This window comes from Littorina saxatilis, linkage group LG9, assembly GCF_037325665.1.
Source record: "Littorina saxatilis isolate snail1 linkage group LG9, US_GU_Lsax_2.0, whole genome shotgun sequence".
In the NCBI taxonomy this organism is placed as follows: Eukaryota; Metazoa; Mollusca; class Gastropoda; order Littorinimorpha; family Littorinidae; genus Littorina; species Littorina saxatilis.
The window spans coordinates 30,518,943-30,543,942 of record NC_090253.1 but is presented as its reverse complement, the minus strand read 5'-3'; the positions used below and the strand labels follow the sequence as shown (position 1 = coordinate 30,543,942).

At 43.8% G+C, this 25,000-nt stretch overlaps 1 protein-coding gene across 1 annotated transcript in view; it reads right to left on the bottom strand.

Annotated features, from left to right (window-relative positions):
- LOC138975853 (fucolectin-7-like) overlaps positions 1 to 15,059 on the bottom strand; it is a 21,388-nt gene extending 6,329 nt beyond the window's left edge. Inside the window, exons 1-3 of the mRNA XM_070348621.1 lie at positions 14,903 to 15,059; positions 3,517 to 3,765; positions 2,896 to 3,126 (exon numbers count right to left, since the gene is read on the bottom strand). Of these exons, the coding sequence (XP_070204722.1) occupies positions 2,896 to 3,126; positions 3,517 to 3,765; positions 14,903 to 14,987 (565 nt within the window). The 5' untranslated portion in view covers positions 14,988 to 15,059. The remainder of the gene's footprint in view (positions 1 to 2,895; positions 3,127 to 3,516; positions 3,766 to 14,902) is intronic.
- Positions 15,060 to 25,000: the final 9,941 nt, after the last annotated feature.

The window sequence follows — 25,000 nt, the reverse complement described above, 5'->3', positions numbered from 1 at the left end:
ATGTCAATGATCTCAATCAAACTCAAATTCCAAGATCTTTGCCTACATTCAGAACAGTCATAGAGCAACATAGACAGGGCCGGACTAGGGGGGGGGGGGGGGGGTTACAGGGGTTGCGCCCCCCCCCCCCCTGGCTTAAGCATGTTCCTCCCAAACGCTTTTTTTTTTCTTTTTGTGGGGGAGGGAGGGGGGGGGGTTGCATCTGGATCATCATGAAATCGAGGAGAAATCGCACCTCTCACTCCCTTTCGAAAGACATTTTTCTTCAACGATTTTTGTGATGAAAAGTATGAGTCCTTACAATCTCAATTCTTCTTCATGGCCTATACAGCTTGCTGTCGAATTTACCTTTTTCGTTCAAGGAGAGGCTTCCTTTCCCTCCAGAAACATAAAACAAGTCGCGTAAGGCGAAAATACAATATTTAGTCAAGTAGCTGTCGAACTCACAGAATGAAACTGAACGCAATGCCATTTCACTCGTAGCATCGTCAGGCCACCGCTCATGGCAAAGGCAGTGAAATTGACAAGAAGAGCGGTGTAGTAGTTGCGCTGGGAAGGATAGCACGCTTTTCTGTACCTCTCTTTGTTTTAACTTTCTGAGCGTGTTTTTAATCAAAACATATCATATCTATATGTTTTTGGAATCAGGAACCGACAAGGAATAAGATGAAAGTGTTTTTAAATTGATTTGGACAATTTAATTTTGATAATAATTTTTATATATTTAATTTTCAGAGCTTGTTTTTAATCCGAATATAACATATTTATATGTTTTTGGAATCAGCAAATGATGGAGAATAAGATAAATGTAAATTTGGATCGTTTTATAAATTTTTATTTTTTTTTACAATTTTCAGATTTTTAATGACCAAAGTCATTGATTAATTTTTAAGCCACCAAGCTGAAATGCAATACCGAAGTCCGGGCTTCGTCGAAGATTACTTGACCAAATTTTCAACCAATTTGGTTGAAAAATGAGGGCGTGACAGTGCCGCCTCAACTTTCACGAAAAGCCGGATATGACGTCATCAAAGACATTTATCAAAAAAATGAAAAAAACGTTCGGGGATTTCATACCCAGGAACTCTCATGTCAAATTTCATAAAGATCGGTCCAGTAGTTTAGTCTGAATCGCTCTACACACACACACACACACACACAGACACACAGACACACGCACATACACCACGACCCTCGTTTCGATTCCCCCTCGATGTTAAAATATTTAGTCAAAACTTGACTAAATATAAAAACGTTCAGCTTCAAGGGGGCCCCTGGACCCCCACCAAGGGTCTTTCCCCCCGTACCCTCATCTGTAATCCCCCCCCCCCCCCCCTAGTACTTACCTAGTCCGGCCCTGATAGATGACATACCTTGACATTTCGTCTTCGGAAAGACGGACCCGTAGCCTAACCTTTCCACCAAGGAAGGCTTTCTTGCCGCCTGCTTTGGTCTGGCTTGAATCCACAAAATATAACAGAAGTTCGATGACAGTACCGCTGCACGCCATTTTTGAATTCGAATTTGACTGAATGCACTCAAAACTTTAGCACGAAGCCCTTCCATTGGATGAAGTTTGGCAGACTTTTGCAATTCGCCTTCTGATTGGATCTCTTTTTTTGTGATTGGTTCTCTTAAAGGGAAGCACTCGATGTCAAAATCATATTTCTGAATGTTATATGAAGTCTTATATCGCGGTCGTATCTCCAGACTCGGACTCAAGGCGCAGGGATCTATTTATGCCGTGTGAGATGGAGTTTTTTACACAATACATCACGCATTCACATCGACCAGCAGATCGCAGCCATTTCGGCGCATATCCTACTTTTCACGGCCTATTATTCCAAGTCACACGGGTATTTTGGTGGACATTTTTTATCTATGCCTATACAATTTTGCCAGGAAAGACCCTTTTGTCAATCGTGGGATCTTTAACGTGCACACCCCAATGTAGTGTACACGAAGGGACCTCGGTTTTTCGTCTCATCCGAAAGACTAGCACTTGAACCTACCACCTAGGTTAGGAAAGGGGGGAGAACTAAGCTAACGCCCCGACCCAGGGTCGAACTCGCAACCTCTCGCTTCCGAGCGCAAGTGCGTTACCACTCGGCCACCCAGTCCTTATTGTGTTGTTGCTTCCCTTCAATCGGGATTAGCTCCTTGACGAATAGAGGATCATACTCATAGAGTGATACTGCTGTGAAAAATGTACGTTGAAAATAAAATGCTTTGCAATAATGCCCATCACGATCACAAAAACAAATGACGATCACGATCACGAGACTTGATTTTTGTGTCATCACGGATCACGGGCAAAGTCCCATCACGATCACAGAAATGGAAATTTCGGCAATCACGGTCACAGAAAGGTCAAAAAACACCAATCACGATCACGATTTTAAACCCTTTGGGGCCCTCTATTATTGCGGTTGTAAAGATGATGGTGTTATGAACAGTGTTCTTTGTGATACAGAAGAGACAAACTCTTATTAATCAGGTTTAGTGATATTTCATCAATGTAATAACAATTAAGGGTGTGAATGTATGATGGAATTTTATGCGTGATCATAAGTTATAACTTGGCTCATTGTTACTGTTATTTTAACCACTATTTTAAGGGCTGTGGCCTCATATTCAATTACAGATTTGTTCTTGTTTTTGTTATCTTTCTCTCCCCCCACTCTCCTCTCCCCTCTCTCTCCCTCTCTCTCTCTTTATCACTCTCTTGAGCACGCGCACGTTTTTCCTCTCGTTCTTTTGTAGGACTTAATAGTGTGTCACACACACAGACACAGACATACACACATAAGCACTCTCTCTCTCTCTCTCTCTCTCTCTCTCTCTCTCTCTCTCTCACACACACACACACACACACACACACACACACACACTTACGTGCGCCCTGCAGATCAGCCAGGACCTCCACTTCACACAGCTGCAACGCTTCCTGGGACATCTTGTCCACCTTGAAGTAGCGCCCTCTGGTGGGCTCTTTGCAGTCGAACGTCACAGTCGCGCCATCGCCCACCGGCGACTGCTGATGAAAACACAAGTTCCGCTTCGCAGAGGGAAATGCGACAGGATTGTCTGAGTACGTTTCCAGGTCAAAGTTGGACAGTCGATACCCTGCAAGAGACCCAAAAAAATAGTGACGATCCTAAACAAGGACAGATTCCCACAAAAGCGTTTGGTGAAAGTAGTCCTTGAATATACACAACATAATTGGTTTTGCAAAGCCTATCAGCCCTACCCCCCCCCCCCCCCTCCTCCCTTACCCCTCTCTCTCTTTCTCTCTATCTTTTTCTATTATTTATGTAAATATCCGTGTATACATGTGATTGGAGTAGTCCCTCTCAGGGCGTTGGCTGGTTGAAACAAAAACCTCGTTTACAATGCTTATGCGCGCCACATCTCTCATAAATCTCATTTGATTTGATTTGATTTAACTCTATTCGATTTGATCTTTCGCTCTCCACGTTGACAAAGCACCCCAGCATCGGCGAACCAGTGACTTACCGTGACGTTCCCCTCGATTGGTGATGACGACAGCATGAATGACGTAAAACCCTTGCAGATCCACCACCCACCACTTTGGCTCCTGGCTGCAGACCACGGTGGGGGGACACACGGTGTGACTGCAGTAGTCGAGCGAGGTTAGCCGAATCCCGTCAACGGACAGGCCAGCCACGTTCCCGGGCGGCGGACCTACATGCCTGGTCCCAGGGTGCTGATGTGTTGGCTTGTGCAGGGCTACGTTGCTCAGTTCTAAGGAACCAAGCAATCGTGCGTTTACAATCAAACCAACACAACGCTAAGGATGCAGGAGAAATACTTTGTCAGTGAGTCACTCAAATTCAAAACGGGTTTATATGGAGAAATGCGTTGTCAGTCAGTCATTCAGTCCAACCCAAGTCAATCACTCAAACCGAAACGAACTTTCTGAGGAGGTAAAGTTTTGTCAGGCAGTTAGTCACACCCCAAAAAGGTTTCAAAGGGCCATTCCAATCAACAACTTCATAGCAAAATTCCACACACAGCACACACTTGTCGATTTTCTGTCTCCGCAAATTACGCCCGACAACAAGGCCTGTGAACCTATTGAATGAATATCAGTTTTGGCACAGATCAAGAACATTGACAGCAATGATACCAATGTTACATAGTTATTTTACCCATATGTATGGTTCCTTAATTAACACGCTGTATAACAACTCTTCCATTAAACAAAATGTAAGAGGAAAGCAAAAGGAAACGTGGAAAGAAGAGTCGTCTGCGGTGGAATTGAAACCACAGGAATTAAAACGATTTATTTGCAAGATTCGTTTTTCTGTGGCTGGCTGGCCAAACTTTCAAATGCGAATAATATTAGTAGCAGCTAGACATGTATCCCTGGACAATATGTATTTGATTTCGGAACAGATTGTTCATGTTTCGATACAACTATTGGTCCCAAGAAGTTGTTGGGGCTTGACTGTATCTAGGCAACCTTCTGGTGCAAAGTGCTCGTAGTGAAACGATTCAATATAAATGTGAGATGTTCTTCTAACACTGTACTTTGGTATGGCATCGTCTGTTGTTGACCTGGGCAACGCAAGCCTCGTCGGAAGGTCATACTATTATTGTGTACAGACCCCCACTGGCGATGGTGAAAGTCTGACATCGGCGCCTCATGGTGTGAAAGAGTTAGTTGATACCATTCACCCAACCAGGATCAAGATTATGGACAAACACATCTCTAAAAGTTGGGTTGAGGTCAATTACACCCCATTTATATCAGTCGACCCTGGGCGCTGTGTTCCATGATGCAGCCATCAACATAGCGCTCAACTCTTCTTCTCCACCCCCTCACGAACTCATGAATATGATTGATGCAGCAAGGGTCATCACATCAGAGAACTGTACCTGCTATTCAGACATCAGCTAAACGAGTGCGGAAGAAAACTATGTCACACGCTTTCATTCTTTGCCACTACTAAAGCGAACGTGTGCAATATTGTAGGTTACACGCTTTGGAGCATGGCAAGAACGGAGTCAAACTCGAAATCGTCCCCCCAAAAAAACCAAAGTGCACACATGGCTTTCATTTCTCCAGCTTTTATTGTTTTTCTCTTCAACATTTTGACAACACCGAGAATACTGCAAATGACATCCCACCCGACAGTACTGTTTTCATACGCGAGTTTAGCTGCCATCGGAAATCAGCTCGCTCATGGGGCCTGTCAGTTTGAATTATGAAGGACAGAGTTGTGATCAGATGAGACAAATAGACCGAAAATAACAAACATTTCGCGCATGCAGACACAGAAAGACGTCATAAAGAATGCGATGATTCAAAAGATACAGACTGTGACGGTGACTGTGACGTCATTCACACATACCGAGACGTCATTCTTAGTTGTTCGGTCAATTCCGTCAAATAAGTAGATCTCTCTACAATCATGGCTTGTGTGGGCCCAGTCAAAGCGTGAGTACGCAAAACGTGTTTGTTCTCTCCTCTGTTGAAGCTGTGAGACTTAAATGCTTTTCTGACTTGGTCGTGTGACAGATTTTTCTTCCACACTCGATTAGCTGATGTCTAGTTCAGCCTAACTCTAACTCAACTAATCTCGAGTGGAAGAAAACGTCTGTCACATGAACAAGTCTGAATAGCATTTATGTCTCACAGCTTCAACAGAGGAGAGAACAAACACGTTTTGCGTACACACGCTTTGAAAAGGCTAACCGCATCCGCCATGACCGTCGCGATATAACCTTCGTGGTTGAAAACGACGTTAAACACCAAATAAAGAAAGAAAATCCGCCATGATTGTAGAGAGGTCTCCTTCTTTGACGGAAGCGACCGAACAACTATGAATAACGTCTTGGTATGTGTACATGACGTCACAGTCTGTTACTTTTGAAGCATCGTATTCTTTTATGATGTCGATCTGTGTCTGCATGCGAGAAATGTTTGTTCTTCTCGGTTTATTTGTCTTATCTGTACACAACTCTGTTACCCATGCAGAACTCTGTCCTAAATTCAGTCTTACAGGCCTCATGAGCGAGCCACTTTCCCAATTCGCGTAACTAAAACAGTTCTGTCCCGTTGGATGCTGTTTGCAGTATTCTCAGTGTTAAAGAATGTGTAAAGAGAAGTAACGATAACAGCGGGAGAAATGAAAGCCATGTGTGAATTTATTTGCTTTTGAAGGGACGATTGCGAGTTTGATTCCGTTCTTGCCATACTCGGAAACGTGAAACATTTGCAATCTTGCACGGTTGGCCTAGTGGTAAGCGTCCGCCCCGTGATCGGGAGGTCGTGGGTTCGAACCCCGGCCGGGTCATACCTAAGATTTTAAAATTGGCAATCTAGTGGCTGCTCCGCACTGGGGTTAGTGCTAGGACTGGTTGGTCCGGTGTCAGAATAATGTGACTGGGTGAGACATGAAGCCTGTGCTGCGACTTCTGTCTTGTGTGTGGCGCACGTTATATGTCAAAGCAGCTCCGCCCTGATATGGCCCTTCGTGGTCGGCTGGGCGTTAAGCAAACAAACAAACAAACAATCTTGCACACGTTTGCTTTAGTAGCGAGAAAGAAGGAAAACGTGAGATATAATGGTTTTTTTATTGCCACAAGTTCCAGTTGTGTAATTCAGGGCCAACTGCTGGCGCGTCACGCTATGTCTTCGAGGAAGGACTGTCCTCCAGCTGGGCATCCGTTTACGAAGTCTCGCTCAGTCAGTTTTTATCGCGCTGTCTGGCCACTGGAAAGACAAGTGGTTTCAAATGATGTTCAGTGTCAGTGACTGTATGGAATCGATCTCGAATATGCTGTCGCAGGATCTAGCGATCTTGTCTTATTGAGGTAATGCGAGGTATTTCGCTGCGTTGCGTAACTGCAGTGATTTCAGTGTCAGCAAAACATTGCTGAAGGCGATACACTGTTGACAGATGCACGTTGAAAGCGGCTGTCATCGATTTTAGGTCGACTCTCTGTTCTCTGGCGTTGTGCTGGTGTCAATCTTGGCATCCTGGCTGTTACATGAGTGAGACTGGCAGTAAGCTGCCATGGTCTCTTTTGATTGCTAATGCATCAGTGAACACATTCCAGACATCAGGTTTCTCCTGCTCTGCTTGCACGTGCTGCAAACGCTCATCATGTATGTCTCGTGAAACCTGCTTTTCCCGTGTGTTGAGACAGTCGCAGCATCAAAATAATCACACAACGGCTTCGTTAAGCATGCCTGTATCAAACGTTTTTGGTTTGATAATCCTAACTCTCAGATTGTTCGAGATGTTTTCAATAAAACAATGCAGAATTGTTTTCGAGTTGTTTTGTTGCTCGGTTTATATGCTTTTACTGAAGCATCCTCTTAATTGTTTTCTAATGATAAAACGATGCAAACAAGCGAGGGATTGTTATACATTTAATGACAGATATGAAACATAGTCAGCCTTGCTGTGTTCGAATTTAGTTAAACAAATTTGGCATTGACATATGATACAGTTTGGCACATCACTAAACAAAGAACACCAACAAGCAGATTAAGAGAATTACACCGGATGATATTACATAACATAGAACCTCTAGAACCGATATTCTTCTTTTGAAAATGGCAAAGATGACACACACGACATGTATAGGTACCTTGGCCAACAGCCAATAAAGTAACCATTTCAGCACTGACCCAAGACGACCCAACCCGGTCCCTAGCCCACTTCAGGTCTCCTCTAGCAGCCGGCAGCTAGCTGTCTACATCCCCCCCTGTTTTTTTAATTTTTTTTATTTTCATACAAAGCCGGGTTTTCCCGTGTAACATGCCCCTAATGGCTTTGCCGTGAGGGCGTAAAACTTACATTTTCTCTTCTCGCACATTTTGCAACGCGCATTTGGATAGGCGTAACTGTGTGACCAGTCAGGTTTGTGTCGGATCTACTTTTGTGTGGGCTGTCTTAGTCAAGTGTGTCGTGCTTTCGTCACACGCAAACTCTTGTTTTAATTTCTGTTGGTAAATTCCAGTGTAGCGTGAAGCTAAAAAGTGATGATCTTTCATAGAGACCTCATTTAAACTCGGAGAAAGGACTGTGCTCTTACTATTAGTTATTTGCGATTCGAAACCTTCATCGAGCTTCGACAGATTGACTGTGCAGAGTTTTGCCCCTTGCCACGGTCGGCGGAAAGCACATTTTCAAAATAAATGTGGCATGTTTCTCGTGTAGTATCTTCACTCATCGGGGAGTCTGGTACTAAATATGAACGGTAAGAATGCTCTGAACCCTACACGTATTATATCCCCATCGTTTTATCGTTCACATTTGCCCAACATGTTAATTTGCTGAGCGGGATTTATGTCGTCTGCTACTGCACTGAGTCTCATTTCAAAACTGAACAAAAATTGCTCGTCACGTTGCACTGAGTCTGCACGCATGAGGCAGGCTGATAATAAGTCTTAATGGTAAGAACGTTCTAAACCCTACACGTTTTTGATTCCGATTGTTCTTGCCTTGAAATAATAATTCAGAAAACATTCATTTACTGAACAGATGCAGTCGTATATATGTAGTCTGCTACGTGCTGATCTAGCTGCTACCGTCTCTGCTGCTACACTTGTGTTTTCTGTTAGCTGCTGGGAATTGTATACTAACTCATCATTTGGTCATGTGGACTATAAACTACATGCCACTAACATGGCATAATTATGAGAGGAATCTTCGCAAGTCAAAACTGAAAAATTAGACACAGCGGGTTCTATTTTTAGATCAGTGGCAACTGTGGCACAGGCACATGCAATCTGTCAGAAAAAAACCATCTTCTGCTTTAATTGAGAAGCAGGAAATGTATGGTCTTAATCATTGGTATTGTGGAGAATATAAGTGGTCGGCTGGGCGTTAAGCAAACAAACAAACAAACAATCTTGCACACGTTTGCTTTAGTAGCGAGAAAGAAGGAAAGCGTGAGATATAATGTTTTTTTATTGCCACAAGTTCCAGTTGTGTAATTCAGGGCCAACTGCTGGCGCGCTCTTCGAGGAAGGAATTGTCCTCCAGCTGGGCATCCGTTTACGAAGTCTCGCTCAGTCAATTTTTATCGCGCTGTCTGGCCACTGGTAAGACTGGTGGTTTCAAATGATGTTCAGTGTCAATGACTGTATGGAATCGATCTCGAATATGCTGTCGCAGGATCTAGCGATCTTGTCCCGTGTGTTGAGACAGTCGCAGCATCTAAATAATCGCACAAAGGCTTCATTAAGCATGCCTGTATCAAACGTTTTTGGTTTGATAATCCTAACTCTCAGATTGTTCGAGATGTTTTCAATAAAACAATGCAGAATTGTTTTCGAGTTGTTTTGTTGCTCGGTTTATATGCTTTTACTGAAGCATCCTCTAAATTGTTTTCTAATGATAAAACGATGCAAACAAGCGAGGGATTGTTATACATTTAATGACAGATATGAAACATAGTCAGCCTTGCTGTGTTCGAATTTAGTTAAACAAATTTGGCATTGACATATGATACAGTTTGGCACATCACTAAACAAACAACACCAACAAGCAGATTAAGAGAATTACATCGGAAGATATTACATAACATAGAACCTCTAGAACCGATATTCTTCTTTTGAAAATGGCAAAGATGACACACACGACATGTATAGGTACCTTGTCGATGGACTAAGTAAGTACAGCAATCATATAGCTGTATGCACGATAATAATCACAACTGAAACAAATACAAGTCTGAGTTTAACAAAATCCCTCATTGATTGAGGTTAAAAACACGCGATGCATATTCCCTCGTCCACTGTAGCCTCCAAACATTAGTCAATGGGAAATGTTGTTTTAAAAGAAAGTCCCTAATGGGTTTTCTGTACTTCTATCAGCATTACAAAGTAATGGCAAGACCGAAATGACATTTTCAACAGTTTTGGTTTGTAGTTGACTGCTGGAACAAACAAAACATAATGACAGTCCAAAATACACCGCGAAGCTTTCTTTAATTTAGGAACCTCGATGTCTCATGCGGTCAGTGTCAAACTGAGGATAGAGACAACTAGAAACAGTTATCTTATTTAATTGTGCAAAAGAAACTATGTACTTAAAAGTGCATCGAATAGAAGGTAAATATGAGTTCAATTAATGTGAGTAAGTATTATAGAGCGGATTGCACGCAACAAAGTGTATTAATCCCAAAAGTCTATGCAGGACTCACTATTCAAGAACGTAAGTTTATGTATTGTACCTTCTTCTTCTTCTTCTTCTTCGTTCATGGGCTTAGACTCCCACGTTCACTCATGTATTTAGTGAATTTGTACGTGTATGACCGTTTTTACCCCGCCATTCAGGCAGCATACGCCGATTTCGGGGGAGGCATGCTGGGTATTTTCGTGTTTCTATAACCCACCGAACTCTGACATGCATTACAGGATCTTTTTCGTGCGCACTTGGTCTTGTGTGAACACACGAAGGGGGTTAAGTCACTAGCAGGTCTGCACATAAGTTGACCTGGGAGATTGGTAAAATCTCCACTCTTAACCCACCAGGCGGCAGCGACCGGAATTCGAACTCACGACCTCCCGATTAGGAGGCCGACGTCTTACCACCACGCCACTGCGCCCGTCAGTATTGTACCAAAAAGGGGTCTATGTGCATACCAAAACAGGGGTCGAGAGTGTGTATTACAAAAATGGGTATCTTTAAAGACATATTACATTTATTACATTTTGACTTTATTAAATAAGACATATATTATCTGGTCTTAAAAACATGTGTGCTGGTAGTTTGCCGCAGGAAGGTCGAAAGAGAGTTCAAGATGAGGCTACCTGAATAACTTAAACTAGACTTACCTGGCCAAATAGAGAGAGAGAGAGAGAGAGAGACAGAGAGAGAGAGACAGAGAGAGACAGAGAGAGAGAGAGAGAGAGAGAGAGAGAGACAGAGAGAGAGACAGAGAGAGAGACAGAGAGAGAGAGAGAGAACTCGAACTCGAAAACTTTATTACCGAGGGATGATAGCATTATGTCCATATGGTCCTTTCTTAGAGAGAGAGAGAGAGAGAGAGAGAGAGAGAGAGAGAGAGAGAGAGAGAGAGAGAGAGAGAGAGAGAGAGAGAGAGAGAGTGGAGAGAGAGAGAGAGAGAGAGAGAGAGAGAGAGAGAGAGAGAGAGAGAGAGAGAGAGAGAGAGAGAGAGAGATTCGAAATTTGTCGAGGGTTGTGGCATAAGCAATACAACGAGCTTTTTTTCAACCAGCCCTCGCCCAGAGAGGGGACTAATCTAATCACATATTTACACGGATATTAACGTAGAAACAAGTCGCGTAAGGCGAAAATACAACATTTAGTCAAGTAGCTGTCGAACTCACAGAATGAAACTGAACGCAATGCAACGCAGCAAGACCGTATACTCGTAGCATCGTCAGTCCACCGCTCATGGCAAAGGCAGTGAAATTGACAAGAAGAGCGGGGTAGTATTTGCGCTGAGAAGGATAGCACGCTTTTCTGTACCTCTCTTCGTTTTAACTTTCTGAGCGTGTTTTCAATCCAAACATATCATATCTATATGTTTTTGGAATCAGGAACCAACAAGGAATGAAAGTGTTTTTAAATTGATTTCGAAAATTTAATTTTGATCATAATTTTTATATTTTTAATTTTCAGAGCTTGTTTTTAATCCAAATATAACATATTTATATGTTTTTGGAATCAGAAAATGATGGAAAATAAGATGAACGTAAATTTGGATCGTTTTATAAAAAAAACTTTGTTTTTTACAATTTTCAGATTTTTAATGACCAAAGTCATTAATTAATTTTTAAGCCACCAAGTTGAAATGCAATACCGAAGTCCGGGCTTCGTCGGAGATTACTTGACCAAAATTTCAACCAATTTGGTTGAAAAATGAGAGCGTGACAGTGCCGCCTCAACTTTCACGAAAAGCCGGATATGACGTCATCAAAGACATTTATCAAAAAAAGGAAACAATTGTCTGAGGATAGCATACCCAGAAACTCTCATGTCAAATTTCATAAAGATCGGTCCAGTAGTTTAGTCTGAATCGCTCTACACACACACACAGACAGACAGACACACATACACCACGACCCTCGTCTCGATTCCCCCCTCTATGTTAAAACATTAAGTCAAAACTTGATTAAATGTAAAAAAGGTAGAGAAAAACAACAACATTGTGTGGATATAATGAACACTGATGCTTTGGACAAATGAAAATATAACCAAACGAAGTCTTCCATCACTGTGATGTTTCGTAATTTAACATTAAATACAGTGAGAGGTGTTTTTTGAAAGTATTGAGACTCAGGGGCGGATCTGGGTTTTGAAAGGGGGGGGTGCAAAGTTCTTTTTTTTGTTGTTTTTGTATCTTATCAGCGAAGGCGCGAAGCGCCGAACCGATGGCGCGAAGCGCCGAGCATGCTAGGGGGGTCCGGGGGCAAGCCCCCCCGGAATTGTTTTTTTAAAAGGAAGCACAATTGTGCAATCTGGTGCAATCTGAGCGTGTAAAGTGCTATTTTCAGGTGATACATTTTTCTTCTTTTTTTTTTTCTTCTTTTTTTTTTTTTTGGTCCCGCTGGGGGGGGGGGTGCAATTGCACCCATTGCACCCCCCCCCAGATCCGCCCCTGGAGACTCATTGGGACTCTCACAAATTCCGGGAGAGAATTCCACAGGACGCTACCAGAATAGGCTAAGCTTGATTTGAAGAGATCTATCCTTGGAATTGGGACGTTAAACTTTCGGTTTGGTTTGACTTTAAAGTTTGCAACGAAAGTTCGTGGTGCACGGCCGGAAAGTATTTTGTGAAGGAGCACGCCTTCATTTAATTTAAATCTTTCTCTTAATGGGAGAATCTTAAGTTTCTTATGATCATCAAATACAAGACTGGATTGTTTCAGTAAAATTAGATTCAGCGCTCACCTATGTAAACTATACAATGGTTTTAAAATATTAGCACTGGCAGAGTCCCAGATGGTTGAACAATAATCTGTGATGGTTTGTATATATGCGTTAAAGTATAATAACCTTATTTGAGTGCTGATCTAGAAAGTGTTTAATTCTATTTAACTGATATATTTTTCTCGACATTGTTTTACATACCGACCGAACATGATGGGCCCAAGACAAATTATTATCGATATTTACTCCCAAAACTTTATGATCTCCTACCTCCTCTATTGCGTCGTTACCAATTAATATAGAATGAGGATTGTTTCGTATGTTTTGTCTCTTTTGTCTTGTTGTTATCAACATGTATTTGGTCTTTTTAGGGTGAAGACTCATGTGGTTATACTCCGTCCAATGAATGAGATCATCTACACTGTTCTGCAACGATGAATAAACTTTGTCTCATTTTGTATCAGTAGTGTGTAGGGTCGTATCGTCAGCAAAGAGTTCGCAGTCATCATTAATACTAAGAGGAAGATCATTAATATACAGGGAAAAGAGTAGTGGTCCAAGGACAGAACCCTGGGGAACCCCGTATAACACAGGTCTTTTGCTGGATACGGTTGAATTAACGCAGACAGACTGCTCTCGCCCGGCTAAGAAAGAGGAGAGCAGGCATAAGGTTTGCGGTGACATTCTATATTCAACTAATTTTGTTAATAGTAATTCATGATTAATAACGTCGAAAGCTTTAGCAAAATCGACGAATAAGACACCACAGAGTTGATTATTATTAATGCTACTGAGCCAACTTTCAAGAAGGTTTGTTAATGCTGTGTGGCACGAATGATTTTCTCTAAAACCTGACTGGTTGGAATGTATAAGATCGTATTTCTTCAAATGAGTGGTCAAGTGTGTAAATATGTGTTTTTCAAGTGGTTTTGATAAAACAGGAAGAATTGAGATTGGTCTGTAATTGGCGGGGTCAGAAGAACTACCTGATTTAAATAGCGGGATTACTTTCGCCTCCTTTAATTTGGTGGGAAAGTAGGATTTGTCAAGGCACAAATTATAAACATATGTAAGGGATTCTGCAATAAAAGGGGCAGACAACTTCAGAATTTTCCCATCAAGATTATCCAAACCACGAGTACCTGTTTGTTTTAAGCACAACAGATAATGGAAGACTTCGCTAACAGATAGCAGAGGAATGTCTAAATTATGGGTAATATTTTTTGAATCACAAAACTGTTTCAACTTGTCCAGATTATTCTGTTTCGATCTATCAGTTGTAATTGTTTTGTCAACAATAGAAGTAAAATTAATGTTTAGATCATCAGCAGGTATATCAATAACGGAAGATTTTACTGTATCTTTACGAGATAATTGGTTGATCACCTTCCAGATGGCTTTTGAGTTTTGTTTTGAACTGGATGCAGCGAGCTCACGGTAATACTTTCTACGAGCTGCACGTTTCATGGACGTTACTTTGTTTCTCTGTTTTCTGTATTCTTCTTCTTTTCCCTTACGTTTAAGAAAATCGCGGTAATCAATCGCATGTTGAATGTCGCCTGTAAGCCACTTAGGTTTGGGATGTTGCTGCACACGAGAGGTTCGAAATGGTGCATGTTTATCATATACTTTTATAAAAAAAAAAGTTGTACCATAAATCAAATGCTTCGTCGGGGTCAGTATAATTATAAATCATTGAAAAATTTGTACAACTGAGTTCCGAAAGGTATAAATCTTGATCAAGTTTTGAAAGAGAGAGAGAGAGAGAGAGAGAGAGAGAGAGAGAGAGAGAGAGAGAGAGAGAGAGAGAGAGAGAGAGAGAGAGAGAGAGAGAGAGAGAGAGAGAGAGAGAGAGAACTAACGAATGTTATAACTCAAGGGAGAGAGAGACAGAGAGAAAGAGACAGATAGACAGAGAGACAGACAGGCAGAGAGACAGAGAGACAGACATACAAAAGGCAAAGAAACAAAGGCAGTAACAGACAAAAACGGAGATATGTGTAAAAATAAACTTGCCATTTGTGGTATCTGTAGATGACAGAAGAACATGGAGGCAAAAGAGGCAAAGATTGAATCTTTCCATCTTCACGCTCATAGCCATCTGAACAACTTGCCGTTGTCAATCCCTGCCAGCCACAGACTGTCGAACGTCACTCGGCGCGGCGAGCATCTTCAAGTCTATAAAATTAACCAATCGATAGCTGTCAAACCGGAGGCACTCTTCATTATGATTATTGATCTAAGTGTCTTGCATACCCCTCAAGAACTGTTCCTCTTACTATCGGAATCAACTGTCTATCAAACCAGGAAACAGAACTTGTCTGGCTGAAAGACCTGCATTAAGTTAGAAATGTAACGCTTTGAAAGGCATTTCTTCCACAAGAGAAAAACAAATCGCGTGAAGCAATATCAAAACATGCAGTAAATCTGTGGGCCTGAAAGTTGAACATCAATACTGAAAACCAGTCATTAGCCAGACTACATGTTGTCTAGCTCAAACCCGAAGATCGAGACTAGTTCTGCTAGTCTCGACCAAGCATGCGAACGTAGTACCTAATTTACATGCACTGATTTTCTTTACTTTTGAACACATTTTCAGAGAAAACAGGACATACCTTACATTTTTAAATTCAGGAAAATGAGAGGGAATACAATGCAATCATTTAAACACATTTTTTTATGACCAGACTTCAGCATGAGACAGGCAGAGAGAATTGTTCATGCATCCACTCCATGCATGCAGCAACAACCAAATTAAAATGTCTCAAGAGTGATGACATCTTCGACAGGATTTGAATGCAGTCATTATAAAGCAAAGTTTGCAAATTGAGAGCACAAAGGCGGCAGTAGGCACGGTTTTTTAAACCCTGCTCCCCTCAGCTGAAGAAGCCAAATCCATGATTGAATCGGAGGTCATTTTCGTTTTTTTTCTCGAATTGTTCTATTCTTTTACCCCCTTTCGCAGCCTCTTCTTCGCGAAGACATCTGGCCTTTTTTGACTCGGGCCCCGCGTGAAATACGGCCGCCGAAGGATATACCTATTCAGAATGTTTTGCTTTTCTAGTCGTATGCTAGCTACACGCAGATCCAAGGTACTATTCCCAGATGGAGAAACGGTCAACAACTAGGGGACCCAGTATCCGTTCATACCTACGCTTATAGCGGCGTTTGGGCCATCCGGGATCCTGGGTATTTTGTGCGCTTTGCGCAACCACACCTTTGTATGTAGGTGTCTACATTGAATTTCTTGGCTAAAGCCTATGTTACATGGCATTTAAGCCACAATTACTTGTATTAGCCATGTGTACTTATGCAAAACATCAATTAGCTTTATTGCGCTTGTTCGAATGAATTTAAAGGGCCATGCCTACTGCGCCAAAGTACCAGAAAAGTAAATAAAAACATGTATAAACATGAACATAACCTTAACCTTGAAGGCCTAAAAAAGAAATAGCATTTGTAAACATTAAGCAAACGTAGAACAACAGCGACAGTTTCTACTGCGGTACCAAGTTCGAACTAACCTACACCAAGAACAAATATCGGGTATAGCTTTTGTTGTCTTCTCATGGATAAAAAGCAGTAATAACCAAATTCTATATCCACCACAACCTGTGAGGTAGGACATAACCCTAACATACAAGACCTGCAACAGCATAGCAAAAGAGATACAAGAGGTTGGACATAACCCTAATCAACAAACCCAGTGTCCCAAAGCAGGTGTGGGATTATCCTGAATTTCCTTTTAACACAATAATACTACATGTATCATGCCTGACATACACAATCAACACTAGCTAAGTTTTGTACTGCCTTCGCTAGAGCTACAAACAAATGCAATAAATAAGCAACATCCCCCTGGCGCGCGAATAGGAGATATCCAATATTCTGGCCAACACAAACGCCACCCCTCCCCCCTCGAACTTCAGTCAATGGAAAGTCTTCTTCCATTTTGTCTGAAAACGTCACAATCTTTCGATCGGCGGCTGTGTCTTTTTACCCCCTTTGCTTCACTTGATCTAGCTAGGGCATTGTCTTAGTTAAAGGCACACTCAGCTTTACGTAAACCGTCACTTTCTGGCCACAGCCACTGTCAGGCTTTTACACACAGTACAAACACCCTTTCGTTTAAACACTGTGACTCACCGCTTGAGAACATCCTGGGTGCCCTCCGTAAAGAGCGAGCATTTTTCAAAGAATTTATTTTTGCGTGGCCAGCCGGATTTACAATGAGACAAATCGGACGCCTCGTTTTGGCGCTAGAACTAATTTTTTTAAATCTAAAAAGATTTCAAAATTAAACGCACGTTCTCTTGCACCAGCCGCAACCTCATCTATGCCATATCCTGTCTCAAATGCCCCAAAGTACTCTACATTGGTGAGACCGAAAGAACCCTCTCTACCCGCTTCACCGAACATCTGGCAGATATTCGGCATCGCCGCTGTAGGTCTGTTGCCCAACATTTCAACAGCAGTAACCACACCTCCCTGGATGCACGTGTGAAAGGTGTCTGGCAAATGTACAGCACCTCCACAGACAGAAAACAAGTAGAGTCGAATTTCATTTTATCCCTGGGCACATCCACACCTGACGGTTTGAATGCGAAAATGTGATGTACTTGTATTCCCCAAACATACTGTGGATTTACGGTACGTGTGTGTGTGTATTTGTATCTGTGTGTGTGTTGTGTGTGTTTCTTTCTGTGTATGTTTATGTGTTTGGTTTTGTGTGTGTGTGTGTGTGTGTGTGTGTGTGTGTGTGTGTGTGTGTGTGTGTGTGTGTGTGTGTGTGTGTGTGTGTGTGTGCGTGCGTGTTTTTCCTCTCTCTTTTTTTTTTCTCCCCCTTTTTCCCTCCCCTCCACCCCACCCCCCCCCCTTTTATGAGTGTGTATTACTTTTAGTCTGTATGCCTGTGCCCTTGACATCATCCAACCACTTCTCTCCCCTTTCATTCATTTCCGTTCCTAGAGTTCCTTCCCCTTTTTGCGTGTTTCCCCTCCATTTTCTTTCAAACCCTGTTCGTTCCGTGTTGCGTCTGCTTTTTGTTGTCCTTTGTGTTCTTTTCCTGATGAAGCTTCCAGAAGAGAAAATTCGTAATCGTCTTGTGTTGTCTTTGTATCGGTGAGTACAGTAATCCTTTGGCTTTGTTTTGTTCATCTTACCACAGTCACTTCATTGTTTAGATTTTTTTTAAATCTAAATAATAAATTAAAAGCTTGTTACACTAACAATCCTAAATCATACAAGAACTCTTTTTTCATTAAGACAAGATCAGTACAACTCGAAGTTTTGAAAGTTTTAAAAAAGGGAGCCCGGAAGCACGTCACGCAAGGTCGTGTTTCCGCAAGCAGACGAATTTTCTGCATACCGCTTGCTCCTTTGAAGCCAAACGCCGCAAACAAGTTGGTGTAACTGGCAGCCGTTTGTTGCGTTTTAGATTCAGAGGTACACAATCGCGTGCTATTGCAGATACAGCGAGTCGCATGTGGTTTACGCGAGCTAAATAGCCATTCAAACGAACTGTGTCATTTAAAGCGATTAAATGCTATTGCAAGTGTGTTCCATATGGTTAGAACTGCTTTTTTCATGAGAAGATTTAAATCGTTCTGTAAACCATTTGAGGCAGACTGGGGCTTTAACGCAAGCCAAAGCCAGTGAACTCTGCTCTGTAACATTTTGGTCCCACAAATATACATCTGCATTAGGTGCGGCAGTTCTCGGGCCTGGTTGATGCCAGGATATATTATGACAGTAAGCGTAGAGTGCTGCCCTGTCACGTAGTCTCAAACCAAATTGGAAATCCAAAGCATCATCATTATAATCATCCTCATCTCATAAATCATCCAAAATCATAAATTGTCCTTGCTCTTGTGGCCCTTCATGCCCGGAGCTCTCATGGTGACCTTAGTCTCAGTGTTCCTGTTCGATCCTTCCCTGAATAGTAGTTCTGCTGTCAGTCTTCAACGTGCGACGTTCTGGGGGGTCGACGGAGGGACGTGGTGGCTCTATAGTCTCTGGTGGCGGTCTGCTCTCTGGAGAGGACGCTCACTCAGTCTGGCTCCGCGACTTAAAAGTCAATGTCGTTAGTAGGGGGCATAGTAGGTAGTGGGCTGCGTCCGTTAGCTCGGGACAGACCCAACACTACTGAACACCGTCGAAGTGACTCAGCAGAAGTGCAGTGTCATCTTCCGAGGGTAGCCTCCCGCAGCGACCTGACATCCCCCCCCCCCCCCCCCCTGGAGCGTCTGTAAAATCGACAAGTCTGGCAGCGGAACGAAATTCAGAGGTGGTTGGAGCAGTGAGTGCAGGGACGGGGCGGTGTGAGAGCACAACGGGACAAGGAACAGGCGTAAAGACGGGGAAAAAAATATATACATCTGCATTGACGAGAAGAATTGGGTCCTGGCATGGTCCAGCATACCTGTAGACAATAATGAGACAAACGAAGGAATTTACCCCAGTAAGCTGTTGATTTCTCAATGGTGAGAGTCCAAAATATAAATCCTGTATTATTATCTCTGTGTCTCTCCCTTGCAAAGACAATCAAGTCGACGTAGTTAAGCCTTTTTTGTTGTGTCCAGAACATTCGCTTGTTTGTTGTACGTACGTCTTGAGGCTTGCTGTTTGCGGAATTGGGACGCTACTTTTAATTACACGCAAGAAGAAGATGAAGAAGAAGAAGAAGAAGAAGAAGAAGAAGAAGAAGAAGAAGAAGAAGAAGAAGAAGAACAACAACAACAACAACAACAACAACAACAACAACAACAACAACAACAACAACAACCAAAACGACGACGACGACGCAAAGGATGACAATAATGATGATAACACCAATGATAACAACAATGTTCAGTTTTCGAACACTCTTTTTAGTTCTACGTTTGGGACACTGATCTATGTTTGAATTGTTGTAGTTTACCAGACATTTCACGTTGCGCTTTGTTTTGAATGCAAAAAACATCCTTTCGCAATAAATAATGTGACATAACTTTAGTTGAGGGTTTCTTCTTCTTGTCTTCTTCTTGTCGATCACTCAGATGGAAACGCTGGTTCCCCGATGTTGCCGTGCGCTGTAGGTCGTCCAGACTGCCATAGAGCTTCCCTTGCACCGTGGTCGCCTCCGCCCAGATCTGGCTCCTGAGGCCATCGTGTAGTGGGCAAGTCTGCAGCAGGTGTTCCGTTGTCATGCTGCCTGTTTGACAAGGGCACTGGTCTGACTGGCCAATTCTGAACTTGGTGAAAAGGTGGTGGTTCATTCGGTTGTGGCCTGTCCGCAGCCTGAATATGAGGACCTGCTCAGACCTTGTGAGCAGGTGAAAGGCGTCGTTTTTGTTGTAGTGTGGGTGCTGCTGCAACCACTTTTTGTGTTGCTTGGCCTTGTTGATGGTCTTGGCTTCTTTGAAGGTGGTTGATCTGTGATTCTGGTCCTTCGTAGTGCCCTCCTTTGCCAGAGTATCTGCGGTTTTGTTGCCTTGTATGTTGCAGTGAGAGGGGACCCATTGCAGCACGACTGTGTGGGCTCTGCACAGGGAGGTCAAGGCGGATGACAGGTCATTCAGTTCTTTGTCTCTGGCAGTGTCTAAGGCCTGCAGGACTGACTCTGCGTCGCTGAAGAACACAACGTTGTTGGAGGAGAGTGGACTGTGCTCAATGTGGGCTGCACCTGTCTGGAGCGCTACTGCTTCAGCCTTGAAGTTGGTGGAGTAGAGGCCGGTAGCGAGGGAGATGTGTTCTTCTTCTCGACCTCCTGGGTACTTTATGTAGATTCCGGCACCACCACTTCTGACAGCCTGGTCGGCAGATCCGTCAGTGTATACATGAGTCCATTGGCGTTGGGGGTAGGAGTTGTGGATGTGTTCAATGGTGAGAGACTTCAGTTCAGCACAGCTGTGGGAGTCTTTCTTGCCAACGCCAGGAATACTGCAGCGTATCTGGGGTCTTCCTTCATCACTCCAGCTTGGGTTTTCAAGGTATTGGGGGATATCTTTGGGTTGTTGGTCCAGGATATCTTGGTGTCTCCTTTCCAACACCCTCGTCTGGTGGATGAAGCTTCCTCTCTTCAGTCTTCCTTTTGTTGGTTGGCACAGTCTGTCTTTCATGGGGTGAGTTGGCAGTCGTTTGAATTTAGCTGCCTGGGTGAGGAGTTTGGTGTCCCTTCTGTCTTCCATGGGCTCAAGGCCCATGATGTTTTCCAGCTCTTGGATAGGGGTTGACCGCATGGCGCCAGTGATGATTCTGGCCGCCTGGTTCTGCACCTTGCTGACTCTGTCAAAATTTGACTTGGCTGCTGTGCCCCATGCCGTCACTCCGTACTCAAGTACTGGTCTGACGCTGCCCACGTACATCTTCTTGAGGATTGCTGCATCTGCGCCCCACGTTGTGCCAGTTAGCTTTTTCATTAGTGCTAACCTTAGCTTGGCTCTGGCTTCGACTTTCTCTGTCTGCTGTTTCCAGGTGAGTCGCCTGTCAAAGGTCACGCCAAGGTACGTGGGGGTGTTGTCAGCCTGCAGCGTCTGTCCGCAGAGCTTGAGGTTGGCCTTCAGTTCTTTCGGGGACAGACTAAAGATCGTGTAAGTGGTCTTCCTGGTGTTGATGTTGACGAGCCACTTCTTTGTCCAGTCCTCAAGCACTTTCAGCGCCTCTTGCATCCTGTAGTTTGCTGTTGTGATGTGCTCTTCCGAGCACCAGAGTGCAAGATCGTCCGCATAGATGGCTCCATGGACATTTCGAGGGAGGTCCTTGACGATGTCGTTGATGAAGACTAGGAACAAGGTGGGGCTGAGGACTCCACCCTGTGGGACTCCGTCTTTCAGCGTCTTCTTCCGGCTGTACTGCCCGCTTACATGGACTTTTGCTTTCCTGTTGTTCAAGTACTGGCAAATCCACTGGAACATACATCCGGCCACGCCACTCTTCTGGAGCTTCAGCTTCAGCCCTTCCTTCCAGACCTTGTCAAAGGCCTTCTCCATGTCAATCCAGATCGTCAGGGTGTGTTTCTTGTTCTGGTAGCCATCTTCGATCTTCTGGGCGATGTATGCCACCTGGTCCTCGGTCGAGCGATGTTGCCTGAAGCCGGCCTGTTCTGGAGAAAAGGTGTTGTTCTTCTCCAGATGCCAAGTGAGCCTGGTGTTGATCAGCCGTTCCATGAGTTTGCCCACGCAGCTAGTGAGGCTGATGGGTCTGTATGAGTCCACCTTCGCTCGGTCTTTGCCCTTCTTGTGGATCGGGACCATATCAGCTTCTCGCCAGACTTGCGGGACATGGCCAGTCTTCCAACTGTTGTTGTAGAGCTTCAGTAGCTGTGGTTTTGCCCTTGTGCCTAAATGTAGAAGCATCTCGTTGGTGATCTTGTCTGGCCCTGGCGACTTTCTTTCATGCAAGGCTTTCATGGCATCTGCCAGCACCTGATGGTTGAACGGCTTGTTCATGTGTTCCTCTGGCTGATGCTCATTGGAGGTTCTTCTCTCCTCCTGTATCTCTGCTCTTCTTTCTTCTGGTACAGTGATGTTGCATACTTTCTCGTAGTTGTCAATGAAAAGGTTGGCAGCCTTTCTTCCTGTCAGCAACTCTTGACCCTGCGAGATGGTGATTGTCGCTGCTCTTGTGTCTTCGCCGTTCATGGCTTTCGTCAGCTTCCACAGCTTGTTGCCGTCCCTTTCTAGGTTCAGCTTCTCAGTCTTCTCCCTCCAGCTTGATCTTGCTGCTTGGAGGTAGGCTCTCCTGTACTTGGCAGTGGCTGCTTTCAGGGTGAAGTTGTTGTCAACAGAGGGGTTCTCCTCCACTTCTTCTCTGATACTGCTGACTTCATCCTCAAGCTGCTGAAGCTCTTCCGTCCAGTAGTGCCTGTAGTTCTTGCGTGCGCCCCGTGAGATTGTTTCTGAAGCTGCTTTCAGGATGGCCTGGTTGAAGTTCCTGGTGACCCGGTTGATGTTCAGGTCGTCTGTCTTCAGGCCCCTGGTGTAGAGGTCTGTGAGGCTCGCAAATATGTTCCAGTCTGCCTTCTTGTAGTTCCATCTTGGAAACGTTGTACTGTTCTGTGGCCTGTACTGCAAGTTGTTGGCCAGCTTCACTGGCCGGTGGTCGCTGCCTCCTAACTGGCTCAGTATCCCTCTTGTGGTTTTCTTGGAGAGGTCATCAGTTGCGAAGGCAAGGTCTGGGGTGGAAGTCGACAGCCACCTGCGTGAGAACGTGGGTGGGTCTTCTGGATCGTTCAGCAGTATCATTTGAGCGTCGATCTGCCAGTCCTCCACTTCCTCTCCTCTTCTGTCCGTCTCCTCGTAGCCCCAACAAGTTGAGTGGCTGTTGAAATCGCCAACAACCAAACAGCTCTCGGCTGGTAGATTTTCCAGATACTGCAAGTAAAAGTTCTTTGTCTGGGGGGCAGTACAGGTTGTAGATGGTAATGACAGAGCTGTCCACTGTGATTTTGACTCCTTGGACTTCAGCTTGCTGATTTGTGTCCACTTTGATTTCTTGTGCTGGTATACTGTTCTTGATGAGCATCAGCACTCCTCCTTTGTGTCTTCCTTCTCTGTCCTGTCTGCAGGTTTGGTATCCTCTGATGGTGAACCGGTGGTTCGGATTCAGGTGCGTTTCTTGGATACAGGCTACATCAATATTGTCGGCATACAGTCTTTCAGTGAGAGGAAGCTTTTTGTTGTACACTCCTTCCGCATTCCATTGAAGAATGTTCAGCGGTCGAGGAGGCTCCTGCGCGCTTGTTGTTCTTCTTTGGCCTGTAGCATTTACCCTCCGCCTCCGTAGCCTGGCTCCTCGCGGCGGGACGGGGTGACCTCCGGTAGCTTAGGTTGGGCCCCTTTGAGGCATAGGGCCCGGCACTCTACCAGCCCGGGGGGACTCCACAGGGAGAGCACCATCACGTGTTGAATCGTCGTTGTCCATCATGGGAGTGAAATGCGTTGCACTGTCGTTACGCGCACTTTGGCCCAGCGCATCCGTCTTCAGCAGTGGTTTCTTCTCCGACTTTTCCTTGTCGTAGGAGACTTGCCGTCCATGGCTACAGAACGTCCCCTGTCCTTGGTTTTTTGTCTGAGTGATCCTCGGGGAGAGGTGGCTGAATTAGTCTGACCTCTACCCTTTGACCTGTCCAGCCAGGAGTTTACACTCCCGCTGGCATAGCTCTCCGGGTCATCGAGGCACTCAAACCACCACACCGAGCTAAGGAATCAGCCTTGTGGTGGGTTGAGGGTTTAAAATCATCGATTCTTTTGCTTCGCCTCAGATCATGGGCTGAAACTGCCACGGCTTTTACGTGTATGACCGTTATTACCCCGTCATTTAGGCAGCCATACGCCGCTTTTGGGGAAAAAAGCATCGATTCAACTCCTTACTATGAAGTCTTTGTTGTGATAAATGTCTTGCGTGTCATAATCCTTTGAAAGTAGCAGGAAAGCCACATTTAATCTGTTGCACTGGTTGGACCCAAAGTACAGAAATGTGCGGCCTCTTCTTAGAAGTTATTTCAACAATATATGGGCGCCTGTCGACAGCAGTTAGCCACGTCGCGTATTACTCTCGTTCACATAACCTGGATCAACAATTAAATGCTTTTGAATGTCAACAAAAAAAGACAAGTCGCGTAAGGCGAAATTACTACATTTAGTCAAGCTGTAGAACTCACAAACTGAAACTGAACGCACTGCATTTTTACCCAATGACCGTAGTCCGCCGCTCGTGCAAAACGCAGTGAAACTGACGGGCCTGTTTAGCGCGGTAGTGGTTTCGCTGTGCTGCATAGCACGCTTTTTTGTACCTCTCTTCGTTGTAACTTTCTGAGCGTGTTTTTAATCCAAACATATCATATCTATATGTTTTTGGAATCAGGAACTCGATTTCGGAAAATTAATTTTGATCATAATTTTTATATTTTTAAATTTCAGAGCTTGTTTTTAATCCAAATATAACATATGTATATGTTTTTGGAATCAGAAAATTATGAAGAATAAGATTAACGTAAATTTGGATCGTTTTATAAAAAAAATGTAATTACAATTTTCAGATTTTTAATGACCAAAGTCATTAATTAATATTTAAGCCACCCAGCTGAAATGCAATACCAAAGTCCGGCCTTTGTCGAAGATTGCTTTACAAAAA